Genomic DNA, 24,675 nt, shown 5'->3' with positions numbered 1-24,675 from the left:
TAAACTAAGACTATATATATATATATAATATATATAATGTTTTATTTTCTTCTGTCTCTTCCTCATATAAATTTGAGATCATACTGTGTAGACAGTTTTGTCTATGGTTTTTTTTTTTCTGTGAGCATTTTCCCAGATTGTTATATATTCTTCCAAAATGTGGGTTTTAAAACCTTCATAAGAATGTATTATACCTCCCTGTTAAAAACAATAATAGAGTTCACCTGGAAAAATAAGAATAGCAAAAAGTAAATAAGAGTACTAAATAAAAGTAATGCAAACAAATTTGTCCTTCTAGATACAAAAATATATTGCAGAGTTATGTATAGCACTGTCCCAGGAATAGATCAGTGGAATAGAATAGAAATTCTAGAAACAGACTGAAATGCATATAAAAGAATTGAGTAAGGTCGGGCACGGTGGCTCATGCCTGTAATCCCCAGCAGTTTGGGAGGCCGAGGCAGGTGGATCATGAGGTCAGGAGTTCGAGACCAGCCTGACCAACATGGTGAAACCCTGTTTCTACTAAAAATACAAAAATTAGCAGGGTGTGGTGATGCACACCTGTAATCCCAGCTACTCAGGAGGCTGAGGCAGGAGAATTGCTTGAACCCAGGAGGCAGAGGTTGCAGTGAGCCAAGATTGTGACACTGCACTCCAGCCTGGGTGGCAGAGTGAGACTCCATCTCAAAAAAAAAAAAAGAAAAGAAAAGAATTGAGCATTGCTGGGTGCGGTGGTTCACGCCCATAATCCCAGCACTTTGGGAGGCAAGTCGGGCAGATCACAAGGTCAAGAGTTCGAGAGTTCGAGACCAGCCTGGCCAACATTGTGAAACCCTGTTTCTACTAAGAATACGAAAATTAGCCCGGGTGTGGTGGCGCATGCCTGTAATCCCAGATACTTGGGAGGCTGAGGCAGGAGAATCGCTTGAACCTGGGAGGTGGAGGTTCCAGTGAGCCGAGATCGTGCCACTGCACTCCAGCCTGGGCGACAGAGCAAGACTCCGTCTCGGGGAAAAAAGAAAGAAAGAATTGAGTATTTAATAAAAGTAGCATTAGGTATTAGTGGGAAGTGACTGGATTTTTCAGTTAAGCATTGTTGGGACAACTTGTTAACCACTTAGAAATAAAACTTAACCTTTGTCATCTTAAACCATTGTAAATGAAACCTGACTATAAGTAGATTTACAGGAACATATATAGGAGTATATAATGTGCAGAGAGAGAAGGGAAGAATTAACTTTGAAAGCTACTTATTTAACCTGGGTAAAAGCAAAGACTGGTTTTTCCTTTTAGAATAAGTCATTGATAGCTTCCTCAAGGAGTTAAAAATTTAGTGCCTCCTATAGTGAAAGAAAGGGATCTAGAAGTCTAGAATAAAATTTATTTTTGATAATAAATGATGAGTGAAGCCCTGAAAGTTACTCAAATGCTTTTGAAATAATTGGATAAAAAACATATTGAATGATCTGAAAAATATAAGAAAGTATAGGTTAAGTATTAAAAGGAGGAGGGAAAAATAAGAGATTGAATATTGTCATGACTTGGTGAATTTGAAAAACCTAATTTTGAAAAGCTCATAAGGATAGGAGAGGTGTAGTATAAAATGACAGGTAGGGATTATAACTTTGGTACTACTGTTAAGAATTAATTCCAAACCCTAGAAAATAAATCAATTACAAAAATGTTGTAATAATCAGGGGAGAAAACAACCAGGTCCTAGACCAAGTTAAAAATGGATAGAGAAAAGAAATTCAGGAGACTGATGATAAAGGAATCAGAGAGAGTGGAATCAAATGGCTAATAAATTTTCTGGAATTTCTTAGAAATTCCATTTAACCATATGATATGCTTAGCAAAAATTGAATAAAGATTGTTACCATCATGTTACTTTTTTTTTCTGGCTCTTAAAATGTGTTTGGGAGACAGAACAATAACTTAAAATTACAGCTTAGTTGAACATAAGGAATTTTTAGTTTTTGCCTTTTAACTTATGGCAAAAATGATAGACACCTAATTCACACTGTTAAATTTTAGATGGTCTGTCTTCTGCTGATCCCAACTCTGATTGGAATGCACCAGCAGAAGAGTGGGGCAATTGGGTAGACGAAGAAAGAGCTTCACTTCTAAAGTCCCAGGAACCAATTCCTGATGATCAAAAGGTGAGTATAAGAGATTCCTGGGTGTTTATTTGTTAATGGAAGAGACAGGCTGGGCATGGTGGCTCACACTTATAATCCCAGCACTTTGGGAGGTGCTGTGGGAGGATTGCTTGAGCCCGGGAGTTCAAGGCCAACCTGGGCAACATAGTGAGACCCCATCTCTATTTATAAAATAAAGCAACCGAAGGAGAATTCTGGGTCACAGAGGCTGACACAGTTGAGAGGGTCAGGGAAGCAATAATCAACAGCATCAGAAACAGCAAACCCAAGTTTGGATAGGAATGGAGGAGAGATAGTGGATAATAGCAACATGTGGTATCAGGAATGGTTTTGCTGGGATTGGGGGGGTTGTATTTTAAGATAGGGGAGATTTTGGTATAGGATCAGCAGGGTTTTTTTGTTTTTTGTTTTTTTTGAGTCAGAGTTTCGCTCTTGTTACCCAGGCTGGGGTGCAATGGCATGATCTAGGCTCACTGCAACCTCCGCCTCCTGGGTTCAAGCAATTCTCCTGCCTCAGCCTCCCAAGCAGCTGGGATTACAGGCGCCTGCCATCACGCCCAGCTAATTTTTGTATTTTTAGTAGAGATGGGGTTTCTACATGTATGTCAGGCTGGTCTCGAACTCCTCACCTCAGGTGTTCCACCCACCTCGGCCTCCCAAAGTGCTGGGATTACAGGTGTGAGCCACCGCGCCCAGCCAGCAGTCTTTTTTCTTTCTTTTTTTCTTTCTTTTTTTTTTTGAGACATTCTCATTCTGCCGCCCAGGCTGGAGTGCAGTGGCATGATCTCGGCTCACTGCAACCTCTGCGTCCCATATTCAAACAGTTTTCCTACCTCAGCCTCCTGAGTAGTTGGGATTACAAATTAGCCTGCCACTATGCCTGGCTAATTTTTGTATATTTAGTAGAGCCACCATGCCAGGCCTTTTTTTTTTTTTTTTTTGAGATGGAGTTTCGCCCTGTCTCCCGGGCTAGAGTGCAGTGGCACGATCTCGGCTCGCTGCAACCTCCACCTCCCAGGTTCAGGTGATTCTCCCTCCTCAGCCTCCTGAGTAGCCGGGATTGCAGGCATGCATCACTACGCCCAGCTAATTTTTGTATTTTTAGTAGAGACAGGTTTTTGCCATGTTAGCCAGGCTGGTCTCAAACTCCTGACCTCAAGTGATCCGCCACCTCGGCCTCCCAAAGTGCTGGGATTTACAGGCATGAGCCACTGCACCCAGCCAGGATTGGTCTTTAAAACAGGATATAGGCCGGGCATGGTGGCTCCCACTTTGGGAGGCCAAGGTGGGTGGATCACAAGGTCAGGAGTACAAGACCAGCCTGGCCAAGATGGTGAAACCCCGTCTCTACTAAAAATACAAAAATTAGCTGGGCATGGTGGCGGGCACCTGTAATCCCATCTATTCATGAGGCTGAGGCAAAGAATTGCTTAAACCCGGGAGGCAGAGGTTGCATTGAGCCAAGGTTGCGCCACTGCACTCCAGCCTGGACGACAGAGCGAGACTCCATTTCAAAAAAAGCAGATATAATACTAATGGTAGAAGGAGGGGTAAATAAATGTAGAGGGGGACAGGTAACAGGCAATATGAAAGTCAACAGCGGAGAAAGGGGTTTTAGATCGGACCTACAAAACGACTTCTTAGTACAATATCTTAATGTATAGTACCTTAATACATAGTAATCATTCAGATGTTTGTTGGACATTTAACACAATAGAACCCATGAATGGAGTAAAGACTTTATCATACATCATAGGAATTCTTTTTCTGAATATATTCAGAAATTACCTTTTACATTTCTAAGCAAAAGTGAGCTGTCATCAAAATGTTCATCAGTTGGGGAATGGAAAGATGTGATATGTTTATACAATGGCATATTAGAAGTTAAAAATGAGGCCAGGCACAGTGGCTAATGCCTATAATCCCTACACTTTGGGAGGCCAAGGTGGGCGGATCACGAGGTCAGGAGATCGAGACCATCCTGGCTAACACAGTGAAACCCCGTCTCTACTAAAAACACAAAAAATTAGCCAGTTGTGGTGGCAGGCGCCTGTAGTCCCAGCTACTCTGGAGGCTGAGGCGGGAGAATGGTGTGAACCCGGGAGGCAGAGCTTGCAGTGAGCCGAGATTGCGCCACTGTACTCCAGCCTGGGCAACAGAGACAGACTCCGTCTCAAAAAAAAAAAAAAAAAGTTAAAAATGAACTAAAGCTACATTATTAGCATTACGAATGGAATTTCAACATACTGAATGATGAGCAAGTTATAAAAAGATAGAATATGTCATTTATAAATTTTTATATGTGGATACAAATAAATTTATAGAAAAATTGATTGGATAGACACAGAAATTGTTCACAATTTTGGTTACCACTGGGAAGGGAGTGTGAAAATGGGATTGGGAAGCGGTATAAAGGAATTTGAAATTTATCAGTAATGTCCTTTTTATTTAAAGATTTAAAATACATTTATCAAAATCTCAACTCTTTCATGGGACTTAAAAGATGTAGAGCTGATTTCAGCATCTTCCCATTAACAAAAATAGTATTTTGCCATGGGGAACTACATTTCTTTCATGGTTGGATTATAACGAAGTGGTAAGCTGACTGAAGAAAGTTCTTGTGACCTGAGTATCATTCATGGCATGGATCTGTTCATATGGCATTTTAATCATTACAAGACCTTGAAACAGCTTGTGGTGAAAACTTCTAGGGACATTTCTGCACAACTGGTAGCCAGCCAGCCTAGACTGAAAATCTCTTAGCTAAGTTTATGCCAGATTTTGTTTTGTTTTTCCATCTGCTTGTAATTTCTGTAAGCTATTTGGTAGTTTGTGAGACCACCAAAATCATTATAGTGACTATAGTGCTGAGCAGAGAAATGGCAGCTACTTAGAATCATCTCTTCCTGTAAAGATAGTCTAGGAATCTAGGTTGTCATTTGTGAGAATAAACAAACAGCATTTTTCCGTAGAAAGTTAAACTACAGTGCTTACTTCAGCAGCACATACACTAAAATTGAGGCCAGGTGCAGTGGCTCACACCTGTAATCCCAGTACTTTGGGAGGCCAAGGTGGGCAGATCACCCGAGGTCAGGAGTTTGAGACCAGCCTGGCTAACATGGTGAAACCCTGTCTCTACTAAAAATACAAAAAAAAATTAGCTGGACATGGCGGTGTGCACCTGTAATCCCAGCTACTCAGGAGGCTGAGGCACAAGACTCACTTGAACTGGGAGGCAGAGGTTGCAGTGAGCCACTTCACTCCAGCCTGAGCAACAGAGTGAGACTATCTCAAAAAAAATAAAATAAAAGAATAAAGCCGGGCACAGTGTCTCATGCCTGTAATCCCAGCACTTTAGGAGGCCAAGGTGGGTGGATCACCTGAGGTCAGGAGTTCAAGACCAGCCTGACCAACAAGGTGAAACCCTGCCTCTACTAAAAATAGAAAAATTAGCTGGGCATGGTAGTGTGCACCTGTAATCCCAGCTACTTGGGAGACTGAGGCAGGGGAATTGCTTGAACCCGGGAGGTGGAGGTTGCAGTGAGCCAAGATGGCACCATTGCACTCCATCCTGGGCAACAGAGCAAGACTCCATCTCCAAAAAATAAATAGATAGAAAGATAAGATACAAAGAAGATTGGCATGGCCTCTGCATCATTATGAATATTAACATAACAGTGCTAACTTGATAGGTATTTTTTTGTCCTGCAGAATGCTATTTTCAATGACATGACTTCTCAAATTCAGTTATTTAAATTAAACCTTTTATTTTGAGATAATTGTAGATTCAAATGCAGTTACAAGAAATAATACAAGCCGGGCGCGGTGGCTCAAGCCTGTAATCCCAGCACTTTGGGAGGCCGAGACGGGCAGAACACGAGGTCAGGAGATCGAGACCATCCTGGCTAACCCGGTGAAACCCCGTCTCTACTAAAATATACAAAAAAAACTGGCCGGGCAAGGTGGCGGGTGCCTGTAGCCCCAGCTACTTGGGAGGCCGAGGCAGGAGAATGGCGTAAACCTGGGAGGCGGAGCTTGCAGTGAGCGGAGATCTGGCCACTGCACTCCAGTCTGGGCGACAGAGCGAGACTCCGTCTCAAAAAAAAAAAAAAAAGAAAGAAAGAAAGAAATAATACAGGCCAGGCACGGTGGCTCACGCCTGTAATCCCAGCACTTCGGAAGACCAAGCTAGGAGGATCACTTGAGCCCACATGTTTGAGACTAGCCTGTACAACATAGCAAGACCCTATCTCTAATATTTAAAAAAAAAAACAAAAAAAAAAAACAGAAAAATCAGCCTATAGTCCCAGCTCCTCAAGTGGCTAAGGCAAGAGGATCAAGAGGTCAAGGCTGTGCAGTGAGCCTTGATTGCACCACTGTACTCCAGCCTGGGCAACGGAGCAAGACGCTGTCTTGAAAAAAAAAAAAACCAAACCAGACAGGAATGAAACAGAGTGATCCGCTGTACCCCTTCTATCCAGTTTTCTCCAGTAGTAACATGTTAAAAAACCATAATACTGTACAGTCATGCAGTAGCCATCCCCACCGCTCCCCACCTCCACTTATACACAGGGAATACATTCCAAGACTCCCAGTGGATGCCTGAAACCAGTGTCAAACCCTATGTATACTATGCTTTTTCCTATACATACCTCTGATAAAGTTTAATTTGTAAATTAGTAAAAGATTAACAACAGTAATCATAAAATAAAACAGTTATAAAATTTACTGTAATAGATGTTTTGTGAATGTGGTCTCTCTCACTTTCTGTCTCTTTCAAAGTACTTTAATATCAGACTGAGGTTGACCCCAGGTAACTGAAACTGCAGAAAGAAAAACTGCAAATAAGAGGGAACTACCTTTTCACAAGTGGCATGTTTACATTGATGCAATCAAGATACAGAACATTTATCATTTCAAGAATGTTTTATTAATGGAATTATATATTATATATAGAGAGAGAGGGAGACACACACACACACACACACACGTATGTATATATCCTTTTGCTATGGTTTTTGTTTGTTGGTTTGATTGAGATGGAGTCTTGCTCTGTTACCCAGGCTGGAGTGCAGTGAAATGATCTTGGCTCACTGCAGCCTCCGCCTCCTGGGTTCAAGCAGTTCTCCCATCTCAGCCTCCCGAGTAGCTGGGATTACAGGTGCATGCCATCAGGCCCAGCTAATTTTTTTATTTTTAGTAGAGACAGGGTTTCACCATAGCGGTCAGGCTGCTTTTGAACTCCTGACCTCAGGGGATCCACCCGCCCTGGCCTCCCAAAGTGCTGGGATTACAGGCTTCAGCCACTGCTCCTGGCCTTTGTATGTTTTTTTGTTTGTTTGTTTTGTTTTCACTCAACATATTTCTCTGGAGATTCATCCAGGTTGTTGTATGTATCGGTAGTTGTACCTTTTTACTGCTGAGTGATATTCCATGGTCTGGATGTACCTCAGTTTCTTTAACCATTTACCTATTGAAGGACATATGGGTCCTTTCCAGTTTGAGACTATTATGAATAAAGCTGCTAAATATGTAGGCTTTCAGAAGTCTCTGTCTAAACATAAGTTTTCATTTCTCTAGGATGAATGCCCAAGAGTACAATCTCTGGGTATTATGATAGTTGCATATTTTAGTATTTTAAGAAACTGGTTTTTCTGTATCCTCACCTAAATTTGCAGTTGTCACTGTTTTTTATTTTAGCAGTTCTAATAGGTGTATAGTGATAACTCATTGTGGTTTTAATATGCATTTGCCTAATAGCAAATGGAGTTGAGCTTTTTTCCATGTGTTTTTTTGCCATCTGTATATGGTCTTGGGTGAAAGAACATTTGTCTGTTCATGTCTTTTGCTTATTTTCTAAGGGGATTTTTTTTTTTAATTTGAGTGTTCCTTATATTGTATGGATACTAGTTCCATGGGTGGAACTATATGGCTTGCAAATATATTCCCCCATTGTGTAGCTTGTTATTTCATTCTCTTAACAGGGTCAGATAAATTTTAATGCAAATTGCACTACATTTGAACTTCAAAATAGAATTACCTATTCAGTGAGTTTTTAAAACACTAAAGTTTACACAGCTCTCTATGTTGCAGTGAGTGATGGGTGACATAGACACACTGAGAGAATGAGGTTCCATGTATTTTGTTATTTTTTAAGTAGGTAGTTCTTGATCCGTTTTATTACTTATTACTAGTTTTTATTTAGATTTTGGGAAACGAAGACTGTACCTAATGAATGAAATTATTTCATAATAATTTTCTAAATAATGGAAATATAACCATTTGGTTCTCTTTAATATTTTTGCTTTTAACCTAAGGTCTCAGATGATGATAAAGAAAAGGGAGAGGGAGCTCTTCCAACTGGGAAATCCAAAAAGAAAAAAAAGAAAAAGAAGAAGCAAGGTGAAGATAACTCTCACGCACAGGTAAAATGTCAAAACAACAACGATTCATTAAGCGCCTCCTGCTTAAAATGTGAAAAGATGAGGTACAGATGCTAAGAATATATAGAGATAAAAGACAATATGAGACATCATGTTTATTTGGAAAGTCATGGAATGTTTTACATATTCAATTCATCTTATTGTAATAAATGTTATTGCTCAAAAAATTCATGTTAAAGGTGTTGCTAAAGTCAAAAATAATTAAAATTCCAAATTATTCATGCATTTTTTTATTATATAATGGTGAAATGGGAAAAGATATACAGTATTTTACACATGCAAAAATTCCTTTTGAGTAACTGGAAAGTAACATTTAGCACACATAGAAAAACCATGTGTATAACAAGTGGAGTCTTTCACTTGACTTTGAGTTTGCTGGTTATTTCACTTAGTAGTATTCTTTCCTTCTTTTTTGACAGCTACCCAACAGACATTTTCTCTTTCCATCACTCATACATTTTCTTTTTTTTCTTTTTCTTTGATCTCTCCTATCTGGGGGAAAAAAAGTAAATTATACTAAAAATGAAGTCAGAGATGAAATTTTAACCGGGCACAATGGCTGACACCTGTAATCCCAGCACATTGGAAGGCCAAGGTGGGAGGTTTGCTTCAGTCCAGGAGTTTGAGACCAGCCTGGGCAACATGGCAAAACCCTGTCTCTACAAAAATTAGCCAGGCATGGTGGCATACGCTTGTAGCCCCAACTACTCAGGAAGCTGAGGTGAGAGGATCACTTGCGCCCAGGAGGCAGAACTTGCAGTGAGCCAAAATCACACTATTGTACTCCAGCCTGGGTCACAGAGCAAGACCCTGTCTCAAAAAAAAAAAAGTATTTTAATTTCAAATGTATCAGATTATTAGAAACATATTAGTTTTTTTTAAAGCACTAATACTGTTACATTATAACTTCTTAAAATATTTGTAGGCCGGGCGCGGTGGCTCAAGCCTGTAATCCCAGCACTTTGGGAGGCCGAGACGGGCGGATCACGAGGTCAGGAGTTCGAGACCATCCTGGCTAACACGGTGAAACCCCGTCTCTAGTAAAAAATACAAAAAACTAGCCGGGCGAGGTGGCCGGTGCCTGTAGTCCCGGCTACTCGGGAGGCTGAGGCAGGAGAATGGCGTAAAAACCCGGGAGGCAGAGCTTGCAGTGAGCTGAGATCCGGCCACTGCACTCCAGCCTGGGCGACACAGCAAGACTCTGTCTCAAAAAAAAAAAAAAAAAAAATTTTGTATTCCTTACTATAACTGTAATTAATTGTTCAAATGTAGGAGACAGGGAGCCGCAATTTCTAGGGATAGACCACATAGTAGTTTTTCCTACTTACTGTTCTGTTTATCTTTTTTTTTTTTTTAATTTATTTTTTGAGACAGAGTCTGGTTCTGTTGCCCAGGCTGGAGTACAGTAGTGCGATCTCAGCTCACTGCAGCCTCTGCCTCCCGGGTTCAAGCAATTCTCTTGCCTCAGCTTCCCAAGTAGCTAGGATTACAGGCACATGCCACCACGCCTGACTAATTTTTGTATTTTTAGTAGAGACAGGCTTTCGCCATGTTAGCCAGGCTGGTCTCAGGTGATCTGGCCTCAAGTGATCCGCTCAACTCGGCCTCCCAAAGTGCTGGAATTATAGGCATGAACCACCGCGCCCAGCCTTATTTATTTTTGAGACGGAGTCTCACTGTGTCGCCCCAGCTGGAGTGCAGTGGCACAGTATCACCTCACTGTAACCTCCGCCTCCCAGGTTCAAGTGATTCTCCTGCCTCAGCCTTCCAAGTAGCTGGGATTACAGGCATGAGCCACCACACCCAGCTAATTTTTGTATTTTTAGTAGAGAGGGGATTTCACCATGTTGGCCAAGCTGGTCTGGTCTCAAGTGATATGGCTTCAAGTGATCTTCCCACCTCAGCCTCCCAAAGTGCTGGGATTACAGGTGTGAGCCACCAAGCCCAGCCACTTACTGTTTTTGGAAGAAGTTTCTACATGGCTTTTTAAAGAAATATGTATTCAGTTATTTTTTATTGTGGGAAATACAAGCCCTCATAAATGATACAAGCTTATTATCAACACTTACTTTTTCAGTAGTAAAAATGGATGGGCATTAAAGTTGTAACATAGCTAAGATCAATGGATATGAACAAACTAAAACTATATGATAGGTATGCGGTTCTTGTTAGCTGGAGCTGGGAGATGAGAAATGTTACATCTATCCTTTGTTAGTAGTACTACCTGAAAACCATTTTAGCCAAGTTCTTCTTGAGTTTCTTTGACTTAGAGTATTTACTAATGATAATTTTGTGGATTGTGGATTAGTTGAGTTCCTTTTAAAAGAAATTTTGTAGGATGTATTCTGAAATGTTTCATGTATTGGCAAAGGTCATTAACATGAACGTTTCTTTGGTATTCTGATTATCCTTTTTAAAATGTTGGCTGTGTTTTTAAAAATATAATGAATGAGTATTCTAGATTTAGAATCAGATCTATATTCTGAATCTTGTTCTGTCATTCTTTTTTACCTTGCACAAGTTACATAACTGCATAAGTTGTTTGGAGAATTAGATATCCATGAAGTTCTATGCTGAGTACATAGCACATATATCCTACTAATAAAAGGTTATGACTGGCTGCAGTGGCTCATGCCTATAATCCCAGCACTTTGGGAGGCCGAGGCGGGCAGATCACCTGAGGTCAGGAATTCAATACCAGCCTGACCAACATGGAGAAACCCCGCCTCTACTACAAATACAGAATTAACCGGGGGTGGTTGCATGCGCCTGTAGTCCCAGCTACTCGGGGGGCTGAGGCAGGTGAATCACTTGAACCCAGGAGGCAGAGGTTGCAGTGAGCCAAGATTGCGCCATTGCACTCCAGCCTGGGCAACAAGAGTGAAACTCCATCTTAAAAAAAAAAAGACTGGGTGCCGTGGCTCACGCCTGTAATCCCAGCACTTTGGGAGGCCAGGGCAAGTGGATCACAGGGTCAGGAGTTCGAGACCATCCTGGCCAACATGGTGAAACCCCATCTCTACTAAAAATACAAAAATTAGCCATGTGTGGTAGCTGGCGCCTGTAGTCCCAGCTACTTGTGAAGCTGAGGCAGGAGAATCGCAGGTTACAGTGAGCTGAGATTGCACCACTACACTCCAGCCTGGGCAACAGAGTGAGACTCTGTCTCAAAAAAAAAAAAAAAAAAAGTTATATTGTTGTTTGTTTTTGTTTTGTTTTGTTTGTTTTTTGAGACATTCCATTCTGTTGCCAGGCTGGAATACAGTGACTTCATCACAGCTCACTGCAGCCTCGACCTCCTGGACTCAAGGGACCCTCTTGCTTTCTTGCTTCAACCTCCCAAGTAACTAGGACTACAGGCAGGCACCACCATGCCCAGCTAATTTTTTTTTTATTTTGTTGTAGAGACAGCATTTCCCTGTGTTACACAGGCTATCCCAGACTCCTGGGCTCAAACAGTCCTCCTGCCTTGGCTCCTTGACAAAGTGCTGGGATTGCAGATGCAAGCTACCACACCAGACCCAAAGTCCTTTTTGGTGTTCATGCGTGGCTGATGGGGTCTTTCACTGTTGAATTCAACTTAGGATGGAAATAAATTGATGTCTTCTGACTTTGTAAGACTGCAAAACTTTGAAAAACTTTGTGAGATTACAGACTTCACACACATACTTCCAAAGCTATCTGCTCAGCCTAAATATATAGAAAATTTTGACTATCTAAACCCACTACTATACTGAATAAATATCATAGAATAGAATATTAGTGTTAGAAGAACATTAAGATCATCTTAGCCATTTGTTAAAAAGAACTTCCATTTTATATGGATGCATTTGCCAAAGAAAAATACAGGAATGTTTCTATTAAATATATTCTAGTTCATGTTTACTTTACATACCTAAGCATATAATGTGCTCTAGAATTATTTTGCTGAAACTTCGTGAAAGTTTGAAAATCTAAGAATGGAAATCTTGCTGCCTTGATGTCTTGTGGTGTTTGGCATGTGCCCTCCCGTCTCCTGATTAATCAGAGTGGCATGAGGCCCACGCCACCCAAACCTTTCACTTTCCAAAGGGCTAGCCGTCCTCCACCCTGTACCATAGTGTCTTGGCCTGTCTGCATTTGTTAGTGGTGATATTCTTTATGTATAATAAATTTTTATACCCCTCAAAAAATGGAAATCTTAAAGCTTATATGAGTTTTTAGATAGGGTAAATTTTACCTTACAGTTGAGGAAACTGAGGTCTGGGGAAACTAAGTGACTTGTCCCTGAGATGTTTGTTTGTTTTTGAGACAAGATCTCTCACTCTGTCACCCAGGCTGGAGTGCAGTGGCGCGATCTTGGCTCACTGCAACCTTCACCTCCCAGGTTCAATCTATTATCATGCATCAGCCTCCCAAGTAGCTGGGATTACAGGCATGTACCACCATTACTGGATAATTTTTGTATTTTTAGTAGAAACAGGGTTTCACCATGTTGGCCAGGCTGGTCTTCAACTCCTGACCTCAAGTGATCCGCCCACCTTGGCCTCCCAAAGTGCTGGGATTACAGGCATGAGCCACCACGCCCAGCCTAATTTTTGTATTTTTAGTAGAGATAGAGTTTTACCATGTTGCCCAGGCTGGAGTGCAGTGACGAGATCTTGTCTCACTGCAACCTCCGCCTCCCAGGTTCAAGCAGTTCTCATGCCTCAGCCTCCCAAATAGCTGGGATTACAGACATGCGCCACCACACCCAGCTAATTTTTGTATTTTTAGTAGAGACAGGGTTTCACCATGTTGGCCAGGCTGGTCTTGAACTCCTGACCTCAGGTGATCTGCCTGCCTCAGCCTCCCAAAGTGCTGGGATTACAGGCGTGAGCCACTGCGCCCAGCTGTGCCTGAGATTTTGTAGCTAGATTGTGGCATGGCCAAAATAGGAATTTCCTGTCTATGCCCTTTCTACTGTGTAAGCTTAATTTATCTTGAAAATTAACTTATGTATAAACATTTTATTCCTTGAAATTGTTAAGTGAAGTGTTTTTGTGGTTTTTTTTTGGGACGGAGTTTCCCCCTGTTGACCAGGCTGGAATGCAGTGGTGCGATCTCGGCTCACTGCAACCTTCACTTCCCGGGCTCGAGCAATTCTTGTGCCTCTTCCTAAGTATCTGGGATTAAAGGAATGCACCACCATGCTTGGCTAATTTTTGTGTTTTTGTAGTTTTGGGGGGTTTTTTGTGTTTTTTTGAGACAGAGTCACCCAGCCTGGAGTACAGTGGTGTGATCACAGTTCACTGCAGCCTCGATCTCTCAGGCTCAAGTAGTCCTCCCTCCTCAGCCTCCTGAGTAACTGGGACTACATGTGCACACCACCACATGTGACTAATTTTTGTATTTTTGTAGAAATGGTTTCACCATGTTGCCCAGGCTGGTCTTGAATTCCTGAGCTCAAGCAATTCACCCACCTCCGCCTCCCAAAGTGCTGGGATTACAGCCATACACCACCATAGATTTTAATTAATGAAGAATGAATGATTTATATAATCTAATAGATTGTTTTTCTCTGTAGGACACAGAAGAATTAGAAAAAGAGATTAGAGAAGAGCTTCCAGTGAATACCTCTAAAACCCGTCCAAAACAGGAGAAAGCTTTTTCCTTGAAGACCATAAGCACTAGTGATCCAGCCGAAGTACTCATCAAAAATAGCCAGGTAATTTTTAAGAATAATAAAGTTGCCGGGCACAGTGGCTCACACCTGTAATCCCAGCACTTTGAGAGGCCAAGGCAGGCAGATCATGAGGTCAGGAGTTCGAGACCAGCCTGGCCAACATAGCAAAACCCTGTCTGTACTAAAAATACAAAAAATTAGCTGGGCGTGGTGGCGGGAGCCTGTAATCCCAGTTACTTGGGAGGCTGAGGCAGGAGAATCGCTTGAACTCAGGAGGTGAAAGTTGCTGTGAGCCGAGATCGTGCCATTGCACTACAGCCTGGGCAACAGTGCAAGACTCCATCTTTTTAAAAAAAAAAAAAAAAGTAACAAAGTTTTGGCCGGGCACAGTGGCTCATGCCTGTAATCCCAGCACTTTGGGAGTCCGAGGTGGTCAGATCACCTGAGGTCAGGAGTTCGAGACCAGCCTGACTAACATGGTGAAACCCCGTGTCTACTAAAAACACAAAAATTAACCAGGTGTGGTGGCGGGTGCCTGTAACCCCAGCTACTTAGGAGGCTGAGGCAGGAGAATCTCTTGAACCTGAGAGGCAGAGGTTGCAGTGAACCAAGATCATGCCACTGCACTCTGGCTTGGGCAACAGAGTGAGACACTGTCTCAAAATAAATAAATAAAGCATAATAAAGTTTTGTTGACTCAAGTATTTTATCATAAATAATGTTTTAAGCACTGTGCTAACCATTTAAAATATAATGACTAATTTAGTCTTCGAAACAATCCCAAGAGAAAGGTAAGATGCATTTTATAAATGAAGCTAGAGAAGTTGAATAACTTGCCCAGAGTCACATAACTATCAGTAGTGAAATCAAGAACCACTGTACTGTATTTTCTCCTGCTAAATATCTAGGCATACAAGGGATAGATAGCTTAGAGAAAATACGATTGGTTTCATTTTCCCCCAATATATGTATATAATACGACTATGATTCAGCCTCCCAAAATGGAACATTTGTTTAAAACTTGGTCATAGGCTTTTGAAAGATGTGCCTTCTATGGAAGCTATCTGTATGGTAGAAGGGACCATTTTATAAAAGGCCTATGTTGGCGACACAAAATCTGATTTCTAATTGGGTAAATTAATTACACCATATTAAAATAAATTTAGGGCTGGGTACAGTGGCTTACGCCTGTAATCCCAGCACTTTGGGAGGCCAAGGTGGGTGGATCACAAGGTCAGGAGTTCGAGACCAGCCTGGCCAATATGGTGAAACCCCGTCTCTACTAAAAATACAAAAATTGGCTGGGCGTGGTGGCAGGCACTTGTAGTCCCAGCTACCTGAGAGGCTGAGGCAGGAGAACTCCTTGAACCCGGGAGGCGGAGGTTACAGTGAGCCAAGATCGCGCCACCGCACTCCAGCCTGGGCAACAGAGTGAGACGCCATCTCAAAAAAATATATATATATTAAATTCTACTAGAGTTGCCTGGTTTATTTGCGCTTTTTTTTTTTTTTTTTTTTTCCACCTTTTTGTGGAGAACAGGGTCTCGCTATATTGCCTAGGCAGGTCTTGAGCTCCTGGGCTCAAGCTGTCCTCCCACCTCTGCCTCCCTAAGAGCTGGGGTTACAGGCATGAGCCACCGTGCCCGGCACCTGGTTTATTATTCAGAAAAAATGTATTGAGAACCTACTGCGTACCATACTCTATTTGAAGTGCGGGGATACAGCAGATAACAAAACAGACCAAAAACCACCTGCCCTTGGGAGCTTACATATTTAGTGGAACAGCTTTAGACAAGAAACTTGAGTTACTGCTAGAAAAGTGAATTTGTAACTGTCTTGTACTAAAACAGTTTTAATAATACTCCTTATTTAGAGTTGATGCTTTTATTTCCCTATGCGTATTTTGAGATAAAACGATGCAGTCTTGGGAGATTTGTTTGTTTGTTTGTTTGTTGTTTTTTCTAACAGAGTCTTGCTCTGTCACCCAGGCTAGAGTACAGTGGCACAGTTTTAGCTCACTGCAGCCTCTACCTCCCGGGTTCAAGTGATCCTCCTGTCTCAGCCTCCCGAGTAGCTGGGACTACAGGTGCACACCACCACACCCAGCTAATTTTTGTATTTTTTATAGAGACAGGGTCTCACCATGTTTCTCAGGCTGATCTGAAACTCCTGGACTCAAGCAGTCCTCCCACCTCAGCCTCCCAAAGTGCTGGGATTACAGGTGTGAGCCACCACACCTGGGCTACAGTCTCAATATAATAAATGGCAAAGGCTGGGCGTGGTGGCTCATGCCTGTAATCCCAGCACTTTGGGAGGCTGAGGCAGGCGGATCATGAGATTAGGAGTTTGAGACCAGCCTGACAGATACGTGAAACCCTGTCTCTACTGAAAATACAAAAAGTAGCCAGGTGTGGTGGCACACACCTGTAATCCCAGCTACTCAGGAGGCTGAGGCAGGACAATTGCTTGAACCTGGGAGGCGGAGGTTGCAGTGAGCCAAGATCACGCCACTATACTCTAGCCTGGGTGATAAAGAGACTCCATCTCATGAATAAATAAGGAACTAGGTGCAGTGGCTCACGCCTGTAATCCCAACACTTTGGGAGGCCAAGGCAGGAGGATTGCTTGAGTCCAGGAGTTAGAGACCAGCCTGGGCAACATGGCTAGACTCAGTATTTACAGAAAGCACAAAAATTAGCTGGTTGTCATGGTGTGTGCTTGTAATCCCAGCTACTCAGGAGACTGAGTGGGAAGACCACTTGAGCCCAGGAAGTTGAGGCTGCAATAAGCTGTAATTGCGCCACTGCACTCCAGCCTGGGTGACAAAGTGAGGCCTTGTAAATATATATGTATATATATTTGTGTGTGTGTGTGTGTAATAAATAGCAAAGGGTCTATTTGACTTTTTTTTTTTTTTTTTTTTTTTTTTGGAGACAGAGTCTTGCTCTATTGCCCAGGCTGGATTACAGTGACGCACTCCGCAATCTCGGCGCACTGCAACCTCTACCTCCCAGGTTCAGGCGATTTTCCTGCCTCAGCCTCATGAGTAGCTGGGATTACAGGCGCACGCCACCACCCCTGGCTAATTTTTGTATTTTCAGTAGAGACGGGTTTTCACCATGTTGGCCAGGCTGGTCTCGAACTCCTGACCTCAAGTGATCAGCCTGCCTCAGCCTCCCAAAGTGCTGGGATTACAGGCATGAACCAGCGCACCTGGCCTCTGTTCAACATTTTTATATTAAATCATTTTCAGAAGCCATTTTATGAAGAATATTTGATCCGTTCTGTGACTTAATGTAGATAAGTGAGAATAGAGGGGAAAAGGAGATTAAAAATAAGTAATAATAAAACTTCTGGATATGAAATAAATACAGGGAACACTAAGAAAGGTAAAGAGACTAGGCAACATAAATACAACTTCAGGGCCGGCCACGGTGGCTCATGCCTTGTAATCCCAGCACTTTGGGAGGTCCAGATGGGTAGGTCATTTGCACTCAGAAGTTCGAGACCAGCCTGGGCAGCATGGTGAAACCCCCCTCTCTACCAAAAATACAAAAAAATTGCCGGATGTGGTGGTGTGCACCTGTGGTCCCAGGTACTTGGGGGACTGAGATGGGAGGATCTTGTGAGCCCAGGAGGCAGAGGTTGCAGGGAATGAAGATCACGCCACTGCACTCCAGCCTCGGTGACAGAGTGAGATCCTGTCTCTCTCTCTCTCTCTCTCACACACACACACACACACACACACACACAAATACAACTTCAGATACCTGGAATAGGAAGAAAGAATCCTAGTAATTACTTGGGCTCACACCATTTCCTCTTGTATCCTTATCCCATTTTGCTTTCTCAAATCTATGGGGCCTGGAAGAATAGGGTCTAGAGAAGCATTACTTACCCTTCTTTCTATGTTCGGGATAATGATCACAGATAGAGCTAATAGGTGAAATGATCTTCTCATCTCTCACATCCTGAAGGCACTCCAGATTACTGACATTTTTATCATTACCAGGTCCTGATCATTTATTAATGGATATGCCTCAGTGAGGCAAATAAGTTAGTTTACCTCTTTTCTGCTTCCAGGCTGTAGAGAAGTAAGGCTCAAGAATCTAGGCTCTGCCTTAAGCATTCTAATTTCACTACCAGACTGGATAAAACACTGAAAATTTGGACCTGAGTGTTACCAATTGCTTGAATCAGTAGGACCAGTAACCACAGTGTGCTCGTAGGAAACAGAAGCTGTTGCTGCTGCTATTTGAGAAATTCTTACCTGTTGGGAAGGAGATTAGGGGTTGTCATCTACTGGTAGTTCAGAAGTTAGCTATTTTCCTTCTGTTTTTCACAAAAATTTTTGAAGCATTCTGAGTTGGTGGAAATGGACAACAAGCATTGAATCACCAACAAGTATAAAATCAGCCAGTCTCAGTGGTTCACACCTATAATCCCAGCTACTCCGGAGGTTGAAGTGGGAGGATCGCTTGAACCCAGAGGTCAAGGCTGCAGTGAACTGTTTGGTGCCTCTGCCCTCTAGGCTAGGCCACAGAGCGATACTGTGTCTCAAAAAAGAAAAGTATAAAATCATCTTATTTATAATGAAACATGAGAATATAAAAGTTAGGACAGGCGTGGTGGCTCACACCTATAATCCCAGCACTTTGGGAGGCTGAGGCAGGCGGATCACGAAGTCAGGAGATCGAGACCATCCTGGCTAACACGGTAAAACCTTGTCTCTACTAAAAATCAAAAAAAAAGTTAGCTGGGCATGGTGGCGGGCATCTGTAGTCCCAGCTACTCGGGAGGCTGAGGCAGGAGAATTGCTTGAACCTGGGAGGCAGAGGTTGCAGTGAGCCTGAATTGTGCCACTGCACTCCAGCCTGGGCGACAGAGCGAGACTCCACCTCAAAAAAAAGTTAATGAAAATGAAATTATTCATTTCTATTTGAAATTTGGTAGACATTTTGTAATTTCATACCTTCATTTTTATCTCAACATATATTCATAAATGTCATGGGTGATGATTGATTTGGCCGTATCACTAGAGGGCAGGTATGAGTTACATTGCTTATCTGGAAACCATATTAGTATTGAATTGCTGCTAAACAACCTCTTAGTATTACTGTGATATTTAAACTTTATTTGAAAATTTCACCAAAAAACCTGAGATGATTTTTTCCTAAAATAGCCTATCAAGACTCTTCCACCTGCTACTTCTACCGAGCCATCTGTTATCTTATCAAAAAGTGATTCTGACAAGAGCTCCTCCCAAGTGCCGCCAACTCTACAAGAGACAGATAAATCCAAGTCAAATACCAAGCAAAATAGTGTGCCTCCTTCACAGAGTAAGTAATCCTCATTTTTTGTTCCTTTGTACTGTTTACATTTTTCATGTGTTAAGATTCTGATCTTAAAAGTCTAATGGATTAATAAGAGTAGCCCTTTCTTCCTTTGAAAATGCTGAATTTTTTGGACGTTTGTGTACTTAAGTTGTGAAGGCCAAGCTGTTAAAATAACTGAAGGAGGCTGGGTGCTGTGGTTCACACCTGTAATCCCGGCACTTTGGGAGGCCAAGGCAGGCGGATCATTTGAGGTCAGAAGTTCAAGACCAGCCTAGCCAACATGGTGAAACCAAGTCTCTACTAAAAATATAAAAATTAGCTGGGTGTACTGGCCGGCCGCACATCTGTTATCCCAGCTACTGGGGAGGCTGAGGCAGGAGAATCGCTTGAACCCAGGAGACAGAGGTTGTAGTGAGCCAAGATTGCACCATTGCACTCCAGCCTGGGTGACAGAGCGAGACTCAATAAATAAATAAATGATCAACCTATCTATCTATCTGTCTGCCTCTGAAGGAGAGAATACATTGTTGAGAAGAGAGAGAGAGAACTTTCGTGCCTGCCTGCTTGTCTATCTGGTCCCTCTCCCTTTTTCTCTGCACATGTTCTTGAGGCTACAAATTATTCTATGCTTTTTTTCCTCCTTTACTCTCTTCAGCTACCTTTAGTATCCATTTTACCCATTTTTCTCTTTTATTAGTTAGGTTGAGCTGTATTAAATAACAGTTTTTTAGGTCAAAACTGGTTGAGTATCAGCAGTTCCATATTGTTCAACCTAATAATACCATTGAAAAGAAAGGAGGGAGGAAGACATAGAATAACTTAAAATATATAATAAGGGCTTGAAAACTTAAACATAAAATTTGAGTATTTTAAAAGATTTTCATAGTTACTACTTTTATATTATTGAGATGTAACAATATTTACTATCCTAATTTTTTTCTTCATTTTCCCCCCTTTTTCTTTTTAGCCAAGTCTGAAACTAGCTGGGAATCTCCCAAACAAATAAAAAAGAAGAAAAAAGCCAGACGAGAAACGTGAAATTTTTTTTCCTGAATTGGACATGTGTTTGCAAACACTGTCTTGAAGATTATGCTGTTTATGCAATAATTTGTGAACATGTACAGAGTTTTATATAAATTTAAACCAATTTTTAAAACAAAACTGCGGACACAACCACCATAAAAATGGAATCAAAAGAAAGTTAATTTATGAAATTAAGAGGTCAGCAGAATATACTCAGTGATGGAAGACACTTGGGAAAGTCTTTTTAATTGAACAAGAACGATCTTAATTTAAGAATATTATCTTGGTTTTACAGCAGTGCCCTGTTTACAACAGATTGTGCCCTATCTCATCTGCAGCCGAGGAATAAAGGATTCTGATTAGAAAGAGGGTTGCCTACAAATTAGTAAGCAATTCCTTGGATCTTATGCACAGAACTTGTACCATTTGAATCTGTTTTATGCTTAAATCAAAGTGCTTTGATCAAATACATAACCTGCCATATCTTTACATATTTGTTGGTAGCAGTTTGTATTAAAGAAATCACAAGTGCAAATAAAAAGTCATTTATCATTTGTTTAACTAAACTGTCATGGTTTAGTTTACAATTTTTAAAAGTTCTTAAAATACCGAAAATGCAGTTGACACTTGTATGGCTTAGGAAGTTATTTTTGATAGTCTTACATTACTTGAATTGTTCAAAGTACAGTATATTTTAAATTAAGAAAAGTGAACTATATGTATTTGTTTTATACATTTAAGGCTTAGACTCATAAATAATGCTATTGTTTATGATTTGAAAACTTTCAGGCAAAATCCAATTTACATTTTTCCTTTCCCTAGCAATTACTTTTTTCCAGCTTCAACACTTCTTAGTTACTAATACTTTTTTGACTTTAAAAATGAAATCATTCACAAACTTTTGGTATATGATGGAGAATGAAAAACTAGAGTCAGACAGCTTTAATTGACATTGTCAAGACCTCCAGTTATCAGGAATACATTTTTTTACTGCCTTAACCTGTAGTGCGTAGAATATGCATCAATTTCTTGAAGGGGATTCATGTTTTTATAAGAATTTTCATGTAATTATTGCAATTGTGGTCAAATAAGGAACGTTTCCTGCTTGAAATTATATTGATTTAAATGATGTGTGAGATGTTTCACCATTTTCAGGCACTGTGTAATTCTATTGTAATAAACTGGCAGGTATCTTTGTAACTATAAATAGTGCATGCTCAGCCATGTACACTGTAAATAGCCTTTACCAAACGTGTTTGACAAGGACCATAATTAACATCACTTAGTGAATTGTGATAAAGAAAAACAAGCCATGATTTATTCGATGTGATTGGCTTAATTGTTTTTATGTGGCGCCAAGAATGAACCTGTTTAACAGCTGTAACCAATGGTACTGATCTGTCCATCCAATGTTGTCATTATATTTGATTGTGGTTCAATAGTATTGCATTGTCAGACTAGGAAAGCTAAACAAACAAAATGGTTTTAGTTTTGCTGAAGACTGGCCTTATTCATGGACAGCTTTCCTAACAAGAGATTATTAACTTTTATCAGGTGTTAACATCTGTTTCAGGAACATGGCAGTATGTTTACATGTCAGAAGTTTTGTTTAATTCTATGGTATTTCTAAATTGACTTGTTTAAATAAATTCAGCAAATGGATAGCATTGTTTTTTATTTGCTTCAATATGGGGGTAGGTAATAGCTAAAGTGCCAAGGATGGATTTCTTCAAATGACTTTATTCTGTTAGCTTTACATAGGTGTTGGAGGATTCCGAAGGTGTCAGCACTTTGTAAAGGTACCACAAAGGAGAATTTGATAGGGAATCTAATTTTAGAATGTGCCAAATGGTCTGTGCTCAACAATATAATTGAACTCTCTCAACTCTACCTCACCATTTCTTTATCTTAAAATTCTGTTGGCTATGTCAAACGTTGGACTTTATTTTTTTCAGCCTAGTATCTCCCCATTCTACCACCTATGCCAGATGTTAAAGACACCAGATGTTTTGAGGAGAAAGGTGTTGTGGAGATGCAGAGATGCACTGCTAACTTGAGGTGGATCCAGTATAGAGATACCTCTATGTATTCTTTCTGGCTCAAGAGCTAGGACTTGGGTTTTGTTTTAAGAGATGGCAGCTGACTGGGTGCAATGGCTCACATCTGTAGTCCCAGCACTTTGGGAGGCCAAGGCAGGTGGATCACGAGGTCAGGAGTTCAAGACTAGCCTGGCCAAGAGGGTGAAACCCCATCTCTACTAAAAATACAAAAAAAATTAGCTGGGCATGGTGGTGGGCCCCTGTAATCCCAGCTATTCAGGAGGCTAAGGCAGAGAATCATTTGAACCCAGGAGGCAGAGGTTGCAAAGCCAAGATCGTGCCCCACTGCACTCCAGCCTGGGCAACAGAGCAAGACTCCGTCTCAAAAAAGATGGCAGCTATATAAACGATAAAATTAATTACATTCTCTTTCACATGCATGAGGTGCAAACTCTGTCACAAAGTATTTTAATTACCCTTTACCTTGTTTCATAGATCTTTATGTGACATAAAAACTGTTTCTGGGCCAGGCGCAGTGGTTCACGCCTGTAATCCTAACACTTTGGGAGGCCGAGGCAGGTGGATCACCTGAGGTCAGGAGTTTGAGACTAGCCTGGCCAATATGGTGAAACCCCATCTCTAATAAAAATGCAAAAATTAGATGGGCATGGTAGTGGGTGCCTGTAATCCCACCTACTCGGGAGGCTGAGGCAGAGAATCGCTTGAATCCAGGGCGGTGGTGGAGGTTGCAGTGAGCCGAGATCGCGCCACTGCACTCCAGCATAAAAGACAGCGAGACTCAGTCTCAAGGAAAAAAAAAAAAAAAAAAAAAAAAACAGTTTCTGGCACCTGAACAGGAACTAGTTTCCATCATCAACTCAGAAAGCACTAAAATCTAGGTGGTGATTCAGGGAGGAGCAGGGGAAGAGAGCCTATTCTATGGCGGCATGAATAAGATGCTTCCAGAACTAGTAGGGAAGTAAGTAACCTCTTCAGGCTTTATCAGGACTGGAGGGGAACCTTGCTCATATTAGCAAGCAAGGTGTCCTAGAGAAGCCACTCAAAAGGCTCCCTAATCCAGCCTGTCTCCACATACATACTGAAAATTCTTCCCTACTCTGAGGCAGGGTGTAGTGGTTTAGGGGTTTCTCCAGACTGGAATCCTACCTATCTGCACCCACAATTGAGCAAAACAACAGTTGAGAGAGTCCAAAAAAAAAAAAAGTATTAAAATGTGATTGATGTAATTTACCATGTTTACTTTGTGCATGCATTTTATTGGGGAGGGGAAGTCAGAATAATTCACCCAAATCTAATGGTCTTATTTCATAGGCTAATCTGGTTTATATTTGCATTACAGATACTGGAGGGCAATATTTAACTACAGAGTTTAGTTTTTCTTAATTAAAAACAGTCCTCTATTAATATAGTGTGAAATATCTTTCAAAATGTAGAGTTTAGGTTTAAGATGTCTACTAGATATCTTACGATTTTCCTGTAAACTCATTGCACAAACTGGAATTACTTTCCAAAAGACTTAGGGAATGCAAATATGTTATTTGTAAGATGCATTGAGTATTGTAAATAAAACAAACCATTTTTGATTTGTTTAAATTGCTCGTTACAGTTCTCTTGTGGGAAGGGACTTCGTCAGTCATTTTGCATCTTAAGCTAGTCTAAACTTTTTGTTGTTGTTTTCCTAAAACCATAGGTGCAAGCTTTACCACTGGGAAGTCATATTGAATTAAGCACTTTAGAAAATGTCACTGTTTGTGACACACAATGTTCTCTACAGAAAACTTCTTCTATCTTATGTCATTTTAGCAGATGTAACTGCCTGCCACCAGGTGCAATATATCATTTGCATCAGCCTTTCAGTTAAGGAAATTAAAACTTGGCATTATGCGTTAGTTTATATGTATGAGTTTGGCTGTATCCCCAAACAATAATTGCTTGTACAAGATAGAAATTTGTCTCTCAGCTGGGCATGGTGACTCATGACTGTAATCTAAGCTCTTTGAGAGGCTG

The 24,675-nt window shown here is 41.2% G+C and overlaps 1 protein-coding gene across 3 annotated transcripts in view; it reads left to right on the top strand.

Annotated features, from left to right (window-relative positions):
• Positions 1–22,270, top strand: part of LOC105476095 (metadherin) — a 78,585-nt gene extending 56,315 nt beyond the window's left edge. For all 3 annotated transcript variants that reach the window (XM_071067971.1, XM_071067970.1, XM_071067968.1), the window contains 5 exons: positions 2,038–2,162; positions 8,480–8,587; positions 14,151–14,291; positions 19,432–19,588; positions 20,553–22,270. In XM_071067971.1, the coding sequence (XP_070924072.1) occupies positions 2,038–2,162; positions 8,480–8,587; positions 14,151–14,291; positions 19,432–19,588; positions 20,553–20,623 (602 nt within the window). In that variant the 3' untranslated portion in view covers positions 20,624–22,270. The remainder of the gene's footprint in view (positions 1–2,037; positions 2,163–8,479; positions 8,588–14,150; positions 14,292–19,431; positions 19,589–20,552) is intronic.
• Positions 22,271–24,675: the final 2,405 nt, after the last annotated feature.

Source organism: Macaca nemestrina, chromosome 8 (assembly GCF_043159975.1).
Source record: "Macaca nemestrina isolate mMacNem1 chromosome 8, mMacNem.hap1, whole genome shotgun sequence".
Lineage (NCBI taxonomy): Eukaryota > Metazoa > Chordata > Mammalia > Primates > Cercopithecidae > Macaca > Macaca nemestrina.
The sequence above is the reverse complement of the archived record's forward strand: the minus strand, read 5'-3'. Positions and strand labels throughout refer to the sequence as shown.